At 37.8% G+C, this 12,831-nt stretch overlaps 1 protein-coding gene across 2 annotated transcripts in view; it reads right to left on the minus strand.

The window, feature by feature from the left end:
* Positions 1-6,394, minus strand: part of KIAA1217 — a 435,058-nt gene extending 428,664 nt beyond the window's left edge. For both annotated transcript variants that reach the window (XM_081048618.1, XM_081048609.1), the window contains exon 1: positions 6,028-6,394. In XM_081048618.1, the coding sequence (XP_080904744.1) occupies positions 6,028-6,226 (199 nt within the window). In that variant the 5' untranslated portion in view covers positions 6,227-6,394. The remainder of the gene's footprint in view (positions 1-6,027) is intronic.
* Between the last annotated feature and the right edge of the window lie 6,437 nt (positions 6,395-12,831).

Here is a 12,831-nt window from a genome sequence, read left to right on the forward strand (position 1 = left end):
TGGGACACAGATCTAAATTTTAGAAGGTACTGAATAATACAGAATTTGGGAAAATATTTGTAAAAATAGAGTTTGTTACTTTAGCTTTGAACTCTAGTCAAAGGAGAAACAGAAAATTATTATTACTATGTTTTTTTCCAGAAAATTATTTTATAATTTTCTAATTTTATTGAGCTAAGAAATATATTCCTTTATCAGGTACATTAGAGATTAGCAACCAAAAGCAAACCTGTGTATTATAAACATAATAAGAGGTATTGCTCACAAATTTTCAGATTAAATGAGCCCTGATTATAATTTAATTACAATGATAAAATTTAATAAAGATTCAGTACAACTAGTGAGAGCACAACTCACTGCCCAGCCATCTTGATCTTGGAGTAAGCAAGTAAACAACAGAGAACTAGGAGTGTAGATAGCATAGTATAAGAGACGTTATAGATCAGAGGTCAAAAGGAGTTCATGTTAAGGAAGTGAACATTTGAAGGGAAACCTAAAGATCTAGCAGTTTCTGCCTTTTCTGCATAACACATATATAGAAGGAAAAGAGAATCGAGATAGAAGACACTAGCTAACGCCAGTGCACCTTCTGTCTTGATCAAAAGAAGAACTCTAAACTTTTTCCATATGAATCAAAGGAGACAAATAAATTAGATGACCTTTAAGTTTTTAACCCACTCTAAAATTCTGAGACTTAATTGTCTTTATCCTCCATGGCCTATACTTTTCCAATGCAGATGCATTTAATTTTTTATCAGATCTGTGAGTTGTTGACCTCTCTGGGCTAAGTAGGCTATGTCAATGTAACTGAAAACACACAGATTAGTTGAAAGAAAACCCCAGGTTAATTTTAAGAGGTGGTCTCATACTCCTTTTCTAACATATTGAATTTTAACAGAATCAAGTAAGCAAATGAAATATGGAAATATACGTTACTTATATTTCTTACTTCTCATCTATTACTAGGTAGAAGATGCCAAATAAAGACAAGGTTAATAAAGGAAAGCAAGGAAAACTCTAGAAGTAAATGTTAATTTTCAACATACACAAAGTCACAGCATATACTACATCTAGTTGAAGAAAAATTGCCATTAACTACTGGTATGGTGCATTAGGTATGTTTAGTTTTTATTTGTAAAACAACCACCCAGATTAAGCTATGTGAGTTTTAGTAATAGGATGGGGAGAGACTTACCGGTTTATACAGATGTGTAACGCATGAGTCTGGACTAATTGGTATCAATAATGAGGAAAACTATGAATTTAGTAATTGTGAGCACAAACTGCCATTGCTCTGTTGAAGAAATACTGTGCCCTTGGCCTTAGCTGTACTCAAAATGAGTGGTATTACTCACAAAGGCAGTCAGAGAAAGGAACGTACACAATCAATACAAACCCACTGCTGCTTCTGGAATATACTAGACAAAGTGCAGGCCCTGCCACAGGGTGATGACCATTTACTGGTGTGATCAGCTTGTTACAGCAAAAAGCAGTACACTGAGTACAGCTTTTAGAGACACTGCCTGCCTACCCATAGAAACTATTACCTTCCATGCTACTTGCACATTAAACTGTGCAAGAGTTTAATGTGCAAGGGCCTGATGTCACTGCAGTCACCAGAATTGATTTGAACCCTACTAGAGAGAAAAGACACTTTTTGCGCTCGAGTTATAAATATTTTTGAGTTATAGAGGTGGACAGTATTGGGCTGCAGGTATCCATAGACAACCTCAGTCAATATGTCCCATGGCAAGTAAGATGCATGTGAGGTTACCTGTTTGAACATAAAGAGTGGTGTAGGACACGTAATCAGGGGTTTATTATGGAGTTTTCCTGATGTAGGTACATGCATGATGTTTGTAAAAGGATACCTTTTTTACCTTCCACAGCAGTTGAAGGTAAATAGAGATTCCATTGTGCTTGCCTTAGAGTATCCATGTGGCACATATGCTCTTGGAAGCACTGGACACGCATTAACTAAGTCATTAATCCTCATCACTACTTCTTCCCATAAACCACACATTATTATTCTTTAATGGTTGATAAAACTCAGTCAGGAAGGATAATTGCCTTGCTCAAGGCCACAGAGGGAACCTACATTAGAAAAGAATTAGACTTGAGTGATTTTTGGCCTACAGGCTTGTACTTGGACCACCAGGTCATGTGTGATGGAAGAGTTTTTCTTGAATTGTATGTGGAGTCTCTCTCTCTCTCTCTCTCTCTCTCCCGCTGCATACACACTCAAGTCTACAAGCAATGATTGTACATATTGGGAATTAAAGGGTCCTATATTTAACAGATCCTTTCATTTCTAAATTTTAGAAAAACATTTACAGTACTGTGATAAATGTTTAATCCTGAAATTTGTTCTCTTCCTTTTTTATTTCTTTGTTTTTGTCTAAGAAACACCAACCGTGGGCAACAAATAAAAGGGCTGAAACCAGAAGAACATATTCTAAACTACAGAATGTCAGACAGTTTTTTTCCAGGGACCCAATCACAACACTACCCAATCACAAGGCTTTAATAAATTTTATTAACTTTTTTGATGAACAAATTGCTCATCAAACCCCAGATTAATTTTACATAAGAGGTGGTCTCATACTCCTTTTCCGATATACTGAATTTTAACAGAATTAAGTAGGCAAATGAAATATGGAAATACACGTTACTTATATTTCTTACTTCTCATCTATTACTAGGTAGAAGATGACAAATATAGATAAGGTTAACAAAGGAAAGTAAAGAGAACTCAAGAAGTAAATGTTTTCTCTATAGGATTCTTTAGCATAGTGATGAAGTATGTAAGTTCAGAAGTAAAAACTGCCAGAATTAGAATTCTGGTGTTACCTTTTTCTGTCTGCATGATCTTAGGAAAATAACTGATATTCTCTGTCTCAATTTCCTAATTTGTAAAATACGGATGGTAATAGTACTATGTCATAGGTTGTTGTAAGGATTACATGCTATAATATATTGTCTCAGAAGAGAGCTCAATAGAGCTTAGAAATCATCATCATCATCATCATCATCATCATTACAAATATATAGGACATGGAAAGTATATTTTCAAAATAAGCTAGTGGTCAGTGCTCATATCCACTTCTAAAAAAATGCTTTCCTTTATTTAGAGCAGTTAAGAAACCAAATAAATAAATAAATAAATAAACAAACAAATAAATAAATAAATGAAATCAGGACAAAATAATTTTGGAAAAATATACCTAAACTCAATTCAGAAGAATATAAAAAACTCAGGAAGAAATGGCACCTTCTCAGATGTTGACTCATATACTTATCCTGAATAAAATTGTTCGCACATATCAACACATACTTCAACATCCATTTTTCATCTGGTGGGTTTTCATCAAGAAGAAAATTCTTCAGAGAAGAAAATTAGATATTAATGCTGCTGTCCTAAAGTTTATTGGCTTCCAGACTCTTTTGTTCTAGGGGCCAATCAGCCAGCTGGCTAACACACAATGTGATATATAGACGATGTATTATAGAAATATATACTTGAAACCTACATAATTTTACTAACCATTGTCACCTCAATAAATAGTTTTTTTAAAATAAATATATCCTAGACACATCAAGCAAAAACAAAAACAAAAAAACAAAAAAAAAAAGACAGACAGAAAGAAAGAAAAACATACCAACATTACAGTGATGTGGTTAGTCACATTACCAAACATGAAAGAACCGTACCATCGAACTGGGGCAGATAAAGATAACTATAGTACATAGGCAAATAAACAAGCAGATTATATACAGAAAATAACACTATGCATTTTAGTCTCAAAATAATCAGAGGAATAAAGGCTTCTCGGAAAATAAAAATATGATGATGATAAAAATTAGACAGTGGAAGAGGTGGAAGATAAGGTCAAGAAAATCTGGATAACATAAAATGACAAAGCTAAAAATAAAACGGAAGATAAGTGTCAGAAAACTTATGCAGTAGATTCAACAGCCGACTCATAGGAGGTCCATAAAGAAAAAATTAGAGCAAATACAGAGGAAGAAATTATTAAAGAATTAATAAAAAGAGAATTCAAGGAACTGAAGGTCACTGTTCTTCAAATTAAAATGGCCCATCAAATATCCAGTGAAAAGGAATGAGAAAAAAACCCACTTTTAAACACTTCAGTGAAATTTCAGAACATCAAGGATAAAGAGAATATCCTCAAAGCTCTGAGAGAGAGAAAATATCACCTACAAAGGAATGTGTGAACATGTGAACAACGTGGGGCTTCTTATCAACACTTCTTGGATCCCAAAGGTAATGGAACAAGGCCTTCAATATTAAGAGGAAAAAATTATTTTCAGTCTAAAAATCTATGCCTGCCCCACCTATCACTGAAATGTGAAAAAAGGGTAAAACTTTTGACATGCAAAAACTCAGAATATTGACCTATTTAGTTTTTCTTAGGACATTTCTTGGAAATGTGCTTCAGCAAAATAAAGAAGTAAAGTAAAACACCTGTGCAGGGGCTCTAAAAATCAGACAGGAAAAGGTGGGACAGGAGGACTGAGGGATACAAATATCTGAAAGAAAAAGGGGTTCTGTGAATACGGCCATATCCATAGTGTCCTTGGGAGAATTATTCACAGAAATACTGAGGAGAGGGGAAGAGAAAATGATTATAGCACATTTTCTGGCTTCCATCCACAGCATACCTCACACACACACACACACACACACACACACACACACACACGTGTGTGTGTGTGTGTGTATATATAACTTGAAACGTATCTAAACATTTACATGAGATATATATCTCATGTAAATGTTTAGATACGTTTCAAGTTGAGGTGATAGACCTTTTTTAGAAGAATTTTTTTAGACTTTTAAACATCAGAGAACTTACTTTCCTTTTAAGCAGCCGAAATTCAGCCCCTTAAGCAACTTCTATCAATGCTTCCAAAGTCCTTCAGTGTTCATTGTATGTGTCTTTTATAAAGTATTTTGATTAACAAGAGGTTTTGTACAAATATTTCATTAATCATAGTAAATAGAACAATAATAAGCCAAGTTAAGGAAAAATAAAATTTCCAGAGATTTGCATCTTTGAAATAGTACCTAGCACAAAATGTATTGTTGCCTATTCATCTGTAATCGTTTTTAATGGAGAAGAGGTCAGGATTAAAATTGTACAATGAACTTATTTATTTTTCTATAAAATAAAAACTTCCAGTTATAAGAATATTAAAACAATTTTTTTATTTTAGTATGAAATCACAAGGCCAAATATTACACTTTAGGTAGAGTGCTCAAAATGTATAAAAATAATACTTACACATGTTGCTTAGTGATTTAAAATGTAGTTCTTGGTATAATGGAGCAAATTATTATTACATTTTAAGCTATGATGTCATTACTCTGTTATTATATATACAAAAATAACAGATAGCTTTATTTGGTTACTACATTTCTCAATTCCAGGTCAAACAGTTAACAATATTCATGCTAAGTAAAACATTCTGATATTCACCTGAGAAGACTCATTTAAATGCTCCCGGTAATAAAGTTAGTAAAGATTTTTGTCATATTTGGGAAGGAACCACATAGGCAGATAATAATTTCAGGTACAAATTCATTTTTAAGAGACTGCAAAAAATTAAGCATGCAAAAATTCTTTTGCTAGTTAAGGTTAGAACATTTTCCTCCCTGTTTTGTTTCTTTTCCTACAGAGAAGCAAAAGAAAAGAAACTTCATGTGAATATGACTGGATTCTGAAAGTCTGTGAAACACAACCAAAAATAAAATCTGTTATTCTCAAAGAGAAGTGGAAAGAATCAGATTTCCTCATCATTCCTTAATGAAAGAAAGTTCTTCTGTTGCCTCCTAATTATTGGTTATTTTAGCAACACACTCTAGGATTTCAGGAAATGCTATATTCACATACACGGATACGTTTTTGAAACCACAAGTCTCATTCATTTGAGTTACTCGGCAGTATTATTAGGAAAGAAGTTTCTAAGCATACGCTGACAAAAGCAGCCGGTTTAAAATATTACCTGTGTGTGGCGAAGCCTTCCGCTGAGCAGGCGGGGCGGCCGTTTGCACCTGCTGCTTTCCTTCACTTCCAGTTCTCAAAATCTTCTCCCCTAAATTGACTTTTTTCTGTTTGCATTTCAAATCATCCCTCTTAGATGATGGCAGTTTAGAAGCTGCATTAGCTACGAAAGGTCTAGCCAAGCGAGAAGGTTTGGACATTTTAAATACCAGAAAAAAAAAAAAGAAAGAAAAAAAGAACCAACCCCAAAATGTACCTGCTGGGGCAGCAGATTCTAAAAAATCCTTTGAACTTCACTTTTCAACTGCCACAGTGTAAAACGCAGCTGCATGGAAACGGCTGGGTTGCCACTTGGGTTTCTTTTAAACAAAAGGCATCATGCAGCCACAGAGCCCATTTACTAGACCTGTGGAATGTAAATGTGTATTTCGAAGATGCCAGTAACAGTTTTGCAATGGTAAGTGCTCCAACTCCGAGTGAACGGCAGATGTTGGAATAGGCAATGTAAAATAGACACACAGTCTCTCACACACACACATGCACACACACACACACGGAACTTTCTAGCATGCACAGACTAGATGACACCTAAGAGCCTAGAAGTGGAAAAAAATGTAAATATTACCCCACCCACTCAGGTATGATATATGATAATAAGACAGATGTGAGGTTTGTTTTACTATGAAATGCATACCACATTCAGTTTCCAGGCATTAGTTTAAGCAAACATTTCCTCGCCTTAGCACATTCCTATATTATATTTCAAGATTTGACCATGTAACGAATGCCCACCTAAATAATTACTTCTCCGGTTGTTTATAGAACACACATAGCACTGTGAAAAAGAAGGAAAACAAGAATGTAATTTCCATACCTGTTTTGGCTGCCATGGGATACCTACTAACTGGTAAGGAGTTGTGTTGTGTGTCCATGTGATGTGGTGTGGGAATGTGTCGGGTGGGGGAGGTAGGTCTGGGGAAGAGATATAAATTATTTTACTATTTAAAAAGCTTAGACTTTATTCCAACAAACACACAAATATTTGTCATTACGATGCTCTCTGAAAGACCCAACAGTAGTGGTCTAAAAATAAGTGTGTTCAAGAGGTCATATTTTTCTAGGCTGAAAACATTCCTTCCACCCATTGAATACCTAGTCCATACCAGGAGCTCACAATCTCTTCTCCACTAAGGGCAAACATTTTCCTCTTAGTTTCCCATATCAGTGATTTTTATGACTCGGGGTTAAGCTGTTTTCAACCTCAATTATTGTGTGTTCCCTTAGGGAGAGTCTACACAAACTCTATGAACTATAAAAAAGTGTGGGCATATGAGATCACACAACTCCACTCCAGGTATAAATACCATGCTATTTCCTATTTATAGCTGATCAGTGCACAGCTACTTAGCTCTTTATCAGAGGCAGAATTATGTGCTGGAAAGAGTATAAATTTTGGAACCAATTGAATCTGAAATTACCTCTAAATCCTAAATGCGAGCCCAGCCCTAGGAAAGTTTTTTTCATCAATAAAATTGGGATAGTGATTCAACTGAAGTGACAAATGTCTGGCACATTGTAGCACTCAGTAAATGTGAATTTCCTTACCCTGTACTTCCAAAAATTCAGTTTTAATGATTCCCAACAGGTCTAGTACACTTATAAAATATCAGAGTTACAAAATCAAAATCCTGACCCAGACCGGAGAAACCACAATAACATCGTGTTCCTGACTTCAGACCTCTTGATTTGGGAGAAAGCATCGTGAAAGCAAATCCTTAATATGCATATTATGAGATATGTATCCTGCAAATGTAATGAACTACTGCATATACCGTTCTATCATAAATTGCTCCACATTAAATACTGTAAAGCCTAACTACCAAATTTAACAACCCCTTTACTCTTAATACTTCTGTCCAAACAGAATAGTCTATATTTTAATTTATCCAAAATTATCTTTTACTGCTGCCTGAGATCCACTGCTTTCTTAGGCCTTTTTGGGTTTCTGCATTTTATTCATCAGCAGTAGCAGTTGGCTTTCTCTTCATTAATTTCTCTAATTAATTTCTTAATTAAAGAAATTAACTTCAAGCACATCGTAGATGGTCAAGTGGAGAACATCAGAGTTGTGTTGGGATGGAGAAGCTGGCGGTCATAAAAGTTCACTCACCAGTCCAATGACCACTTCAAAGGCGAGGCTCACATTTTAAATTCGTGCCTCAGAACGACAACCAACAATGACATACGCTGGACCCTGGGATCTGAGAATCCCATGGCTGCTGAGGGCCTTTGGTACATGGCAGTAGACTGTAGTCTGGAAAGCCAACTAGAAGGATCAGGGCCAGGAAAGAAGTGTGATTGCATCCTAACACCATTGGAAACAGGTGGCTTTCCTGTGCGATGTGGGTAGAAGCATTTCAGAGGCAGAGAACTATGGCTCATCCTGGTACACTTTCATTCTCTGGGGAAGTCCAGTATAATAAGACCCATTTTGGAAAGGAGGGAAAAAGAAAGTGACTATGTAATAGGCCACTTGTAGAGGTGAGGATTGGGGATTGTATCAGTCAGGATTCTCCAGAGAAACAGAACCAATAGGACACACACAGAAAAGAGAGAGCGTTTAAAGAGTTGGCTCATGTGACTACAGGGTTGCAGGGTTTTGCAAGTTGCAATACTATAGAACAGATTGGCAAGCTAGAAATTCAGGGAAGAGTTGGTGCTGCAGTCTTAGGTCCAAAATCAGCAGGCTAGAAAGTCAGGCAGAATTTTTATGTTGCACTCTGGAGGCAGAACTGATGTTTCTTCTGGAAATCTCAGTCTTTTTCTCTTAAGGCCTTCAACTGATTGGATGAGGCCCATCCGTCTTAGGGAGGACAGTCTGCTTCACTCTACTGATTTGAATGTTAGTCACATCTAAAGGAACTACACAGTAATATCTAGACTAGTGTTTGACTAAACAGCTGGGTACTGTAACCTAGCGAAGTTGGCACATAAAATTAACCATCACAAGGATTCAACTATATCCTTTCTAGGTTTACAATCCATGGAGGCCTCTACACTAAGCTATCTGCCACACCAGGAAGAGGAGACATGATCTGGAATGTTCCCCCAAAATAATGTGTATTGGCCATGTAGACAACACAGAATTTGGTTCTAACGTGTGACTAAAATGTGCTATTCCAAGATCTCATTCAGTGAATCCCACTATAGGCAAGGACCTACAGGAGAGGTAAAAAACATACCTTCTTCTTTTTTCTACAGTTACCCCTTCATGGGAGCCAAAGGAGCCTCTAAAGGTCCTGTCTATCACAGAGGGCAGAGCTGGTGCTGAGCAGCACCTGGCTGTGTGCACTGGTGCCTTCAGGCTCCACGTCTGTTCTTTCTGTCCTGTTTCCCTTCTTCACTACCCTGGCACATAGTGGGCAGCACTCCTCCCTCCCACCTCACATGTCCTTACACAGCCCTTCCTCCACCATCATTCCTTGGTGGAGGAATGATGGAGCCACCCTCAGTTGGGATTCATTCACTCTCGCTTTCCTGTGACCCTATCTCCACCCAGAAGAAGCTTCTCTATGACGTGGGTGCCTGGACTACTGGTCGGGGGCTGCGTGGGAAGCTGTCTCTAGGCCATGGTGATTTCCAAACCAGAGAGACTCTAGAACCACCTGGAGAATCTCTAAGAATGAACTTTCCTGAGGCTCCACCTCAGGCCCAGTGGATTCAAATGTTGAAGAACAACCCAGGAAGCATTCCTAAAAATTTTTGAACGTGATTCTGAAAACCAGAAAACCTGTCTGAGAACACCAAACTCATTTCATTTGTCACCTAATCAGAATTTCAGTGAACATACTTGGTTGGAGCTATAATACCTGGGGTAGGTATATAGTGGGGTAAGTATATTATCTGTCACTCAAGAAATAGGCTTCATATGTCTGCACTAAAACTCATGCACCCATTTAAATAACACTGATTCATCCACAAAGTATCCACAAAGTCAATACTTTGAGGTACATTGAAGAACACCACATGGTTCAATATTTTTCCTCTCTACTGACTGGAAGTTTCCTGGGATATCATTTAGTGGATATCAAACCCCCAAGCCATGATAAAGTCTGGTCACAGTGTTAGTATATTTTTACTTTAAACCAAGACAAAATTGAAAGTTGACACAGAAGCAGTTGTTTGGACATGCAACTGCAAATCAGCTCAAAGAAACCCGTATAAAAATGAAAGCTGAAAATAAAGAGGTTTTATAAATTTTTTATCCTTGCCTTATTCCTAAAAGAGAGATCTAAGTTGGCTTACTAAATACATATACTACTAGAAATAAACTTAGTGTTAATTAAAAATAGTAAATGAATCATAATAGAGACTAAAGGAAAAGTCAGAAGATGGAAATGTACTTACATACTATAGGCAGACAGCAAATTTGGCCCTGAGCTTCCGTTTCCTAGCACCACAGTGAAAAGAAAAAGAAGAAGAGTTTGTAGAGTGTTATTTTATCATTAGTTTGATTCCAAAAATTAAGAAGCTGCCTTGGATCACTAAGATCTTACTGGAATTTTGAGTAACCTTGGGGCAAAGATCAGCCCCTGCAGAACAAATCCTAGCTTACTTTGGAAAGTAATACACACTTAGAAGCTTATCCCAAGAAAACTGCTTTAATCCACAGTCGACAATTTCTCTCGTGTGAGCAACAGGCATTTGCCCATGTCCTCCTGAGTCTAACTTCCAGGCTAAGATCGCTCCCTGGCTGTGTTTTTACTCAGGTTTACTTTGAATTCTTGGGCCATATTCCAGCTTGCATCTCTTTCTTGGCTACTATTTCCCCACGATGACCTAATCACAGCACGATTCTATACTCTGGACCATGACGTTGGCCTTGGAACAAGCCTCCTACGTGTGATGGAGATGACCTCTGTCCCCAGGGCACTCTCAGTTTTCTCCAAGCCTGAGTCTCACTGTCAGTATCTTTGACATTGGCCCGCTTGTTCTTTGTCCTGTTTAGAAAGAGCAGGGTCAAAAGTGGTTTTCCTGCCCTACAAGTCCATGAACTTCCCCTGTCTATTCCAAAGCCAGCCACCACCACTTTTCCAGTATTGTAACATCTTGCGGAAACGCTTTTTGTGTTGTCACTATGGAATTATTCATTGTACGTTTGTCCCTCCATGCCCCCCCCCACATATCGCACTTATTTATTTATATATTTAAAGTTTTTTAAAAATTAAATTTACTGGGGAACGTTGGTTAAAAACACCATGTAAGTTTCAGGTGTACAATTTTCTAATACATCATCAGTATATTGCATTGTGTCTTTAGCCCTGGGTCTGGATCCCTCTAGCTCGCTAGGAATCCACATTCTGCTGATACAGGTCCTCACCAAAGAGACAACACTGTGGTGTTTAGATGAAGGGGCGTAGGTAAATCAGCAGCCTCTCCCCAGGAATCCTCCTCCTGGCTTCTGACCCCGTGCTAGAGCTCCTTAGTTCTGCTTTCGTAACAACCTAAGCAGCCTTGGCCCAGGGATATTCTTTGGCCACCCAGGGAAGGAGGGGGTTGCTGGGGCACTGCTCCCAAAATCTGTCTCAAGACCATGGCCTGCAGCGACCCCGCATTTGGCTGGCCTTCACCTGGGCTCTCTCATAGACTATGAACCGTTTTACGCGTTCATCTGCAGCTTCCACTTTCCTGTTAGGATTTGACACTCGTGGGTACCAACCTAGGACTGGTCCTTCGATCCAGAGCTAGGGCAGGTTCTTAGAACAGCACCTCCTGTGCCATCCTGGTTCAGCAAAGCCTAACTCAGAGCTTCCTCACACCTCTCTGAGTCTATTTTGTTTTCTAAATCCTGAAGGCATAAGCTAACCCCAAATCTCTAGGCTTACTACTTTTCTTAGAGCTAACCCAAACCCCTCCTATGGGCTTCAAACAAACTTTCCCTTGTTGTTTTGACATAAAAAGTGAGATCATCTATAAGACGGTGCCCTCCCTCATTTCTTCATGGTCTGTAAGAGGAACTCTGCATGGTGAGAATTCTGTGTATTGTCTGATTGGTTTTCCCCTCATGATCTGGAGATATGAATTGGCTGTGGCCACATTCCCAGGCAGCCGCACTTCCCTCAGAGCTGGTATGATTAGTGTACTCCTAGCACACCAACACCTTTGTGCTGCAGGTGGGACCTGGTTATCCCAAAATGCATGATGTCCTCTGCGTGAGTGAGAAAATGTAGATGACAATTCATGAGAATGGAAAGGCTACACGTACCCCAAGGCAATAAACGCTTCAGGCTGCTGCAGGGCCCTAGCGCTCCTTGACAGTAATGATCATTAATAGCAATTGTTAACCCTTATTGTGCACTTTTTATATACCCAACCCCAACTCCATTCTAAGTCATTTATCCCTCACAGTAACCCTAAGAGGTGGATACTAGTATTCCCACTTTATTTATTTATTTATTTATGACATTTAGAGACCAATTTATTAGGTAGGTGCAAAAGTAATTGTGGTTTTTGCAATTCTTTTTTGTTTCTTTTTTTGAATTAGTTTGGGGGGTACAAAACAATGACATAGTTAGACATTTATACCCCTCACAAAGTGATAACCTCCTCCCCCGATCTACTACCCCTCTGACACCATATATAACTGTTACAGTTCCACTGAGTCTATTCCTTATGCTGTACTCCACATTCTGTTACTACATTTATATATATACATACATACATATGTATGTATATATAGAGAGAGATATAGATATATATGATTATAATTGACATTCATTATTATTCACCTTCTGCTTCAGGTATA

Source organism: Rhinolophus hipposideros (assembly GCF_964194185.1).
Source record: "Rhinolophus hipposideros genome assembly, chromosome: 1".
Taxonomy (NCBI): domain Eukaryota; kingdom Metazoa; phylum Chordata; class Mammalia; order Chiroptera; family Rhinolophidae; genus Rhinolophus; species Rhinolophus hipposideros.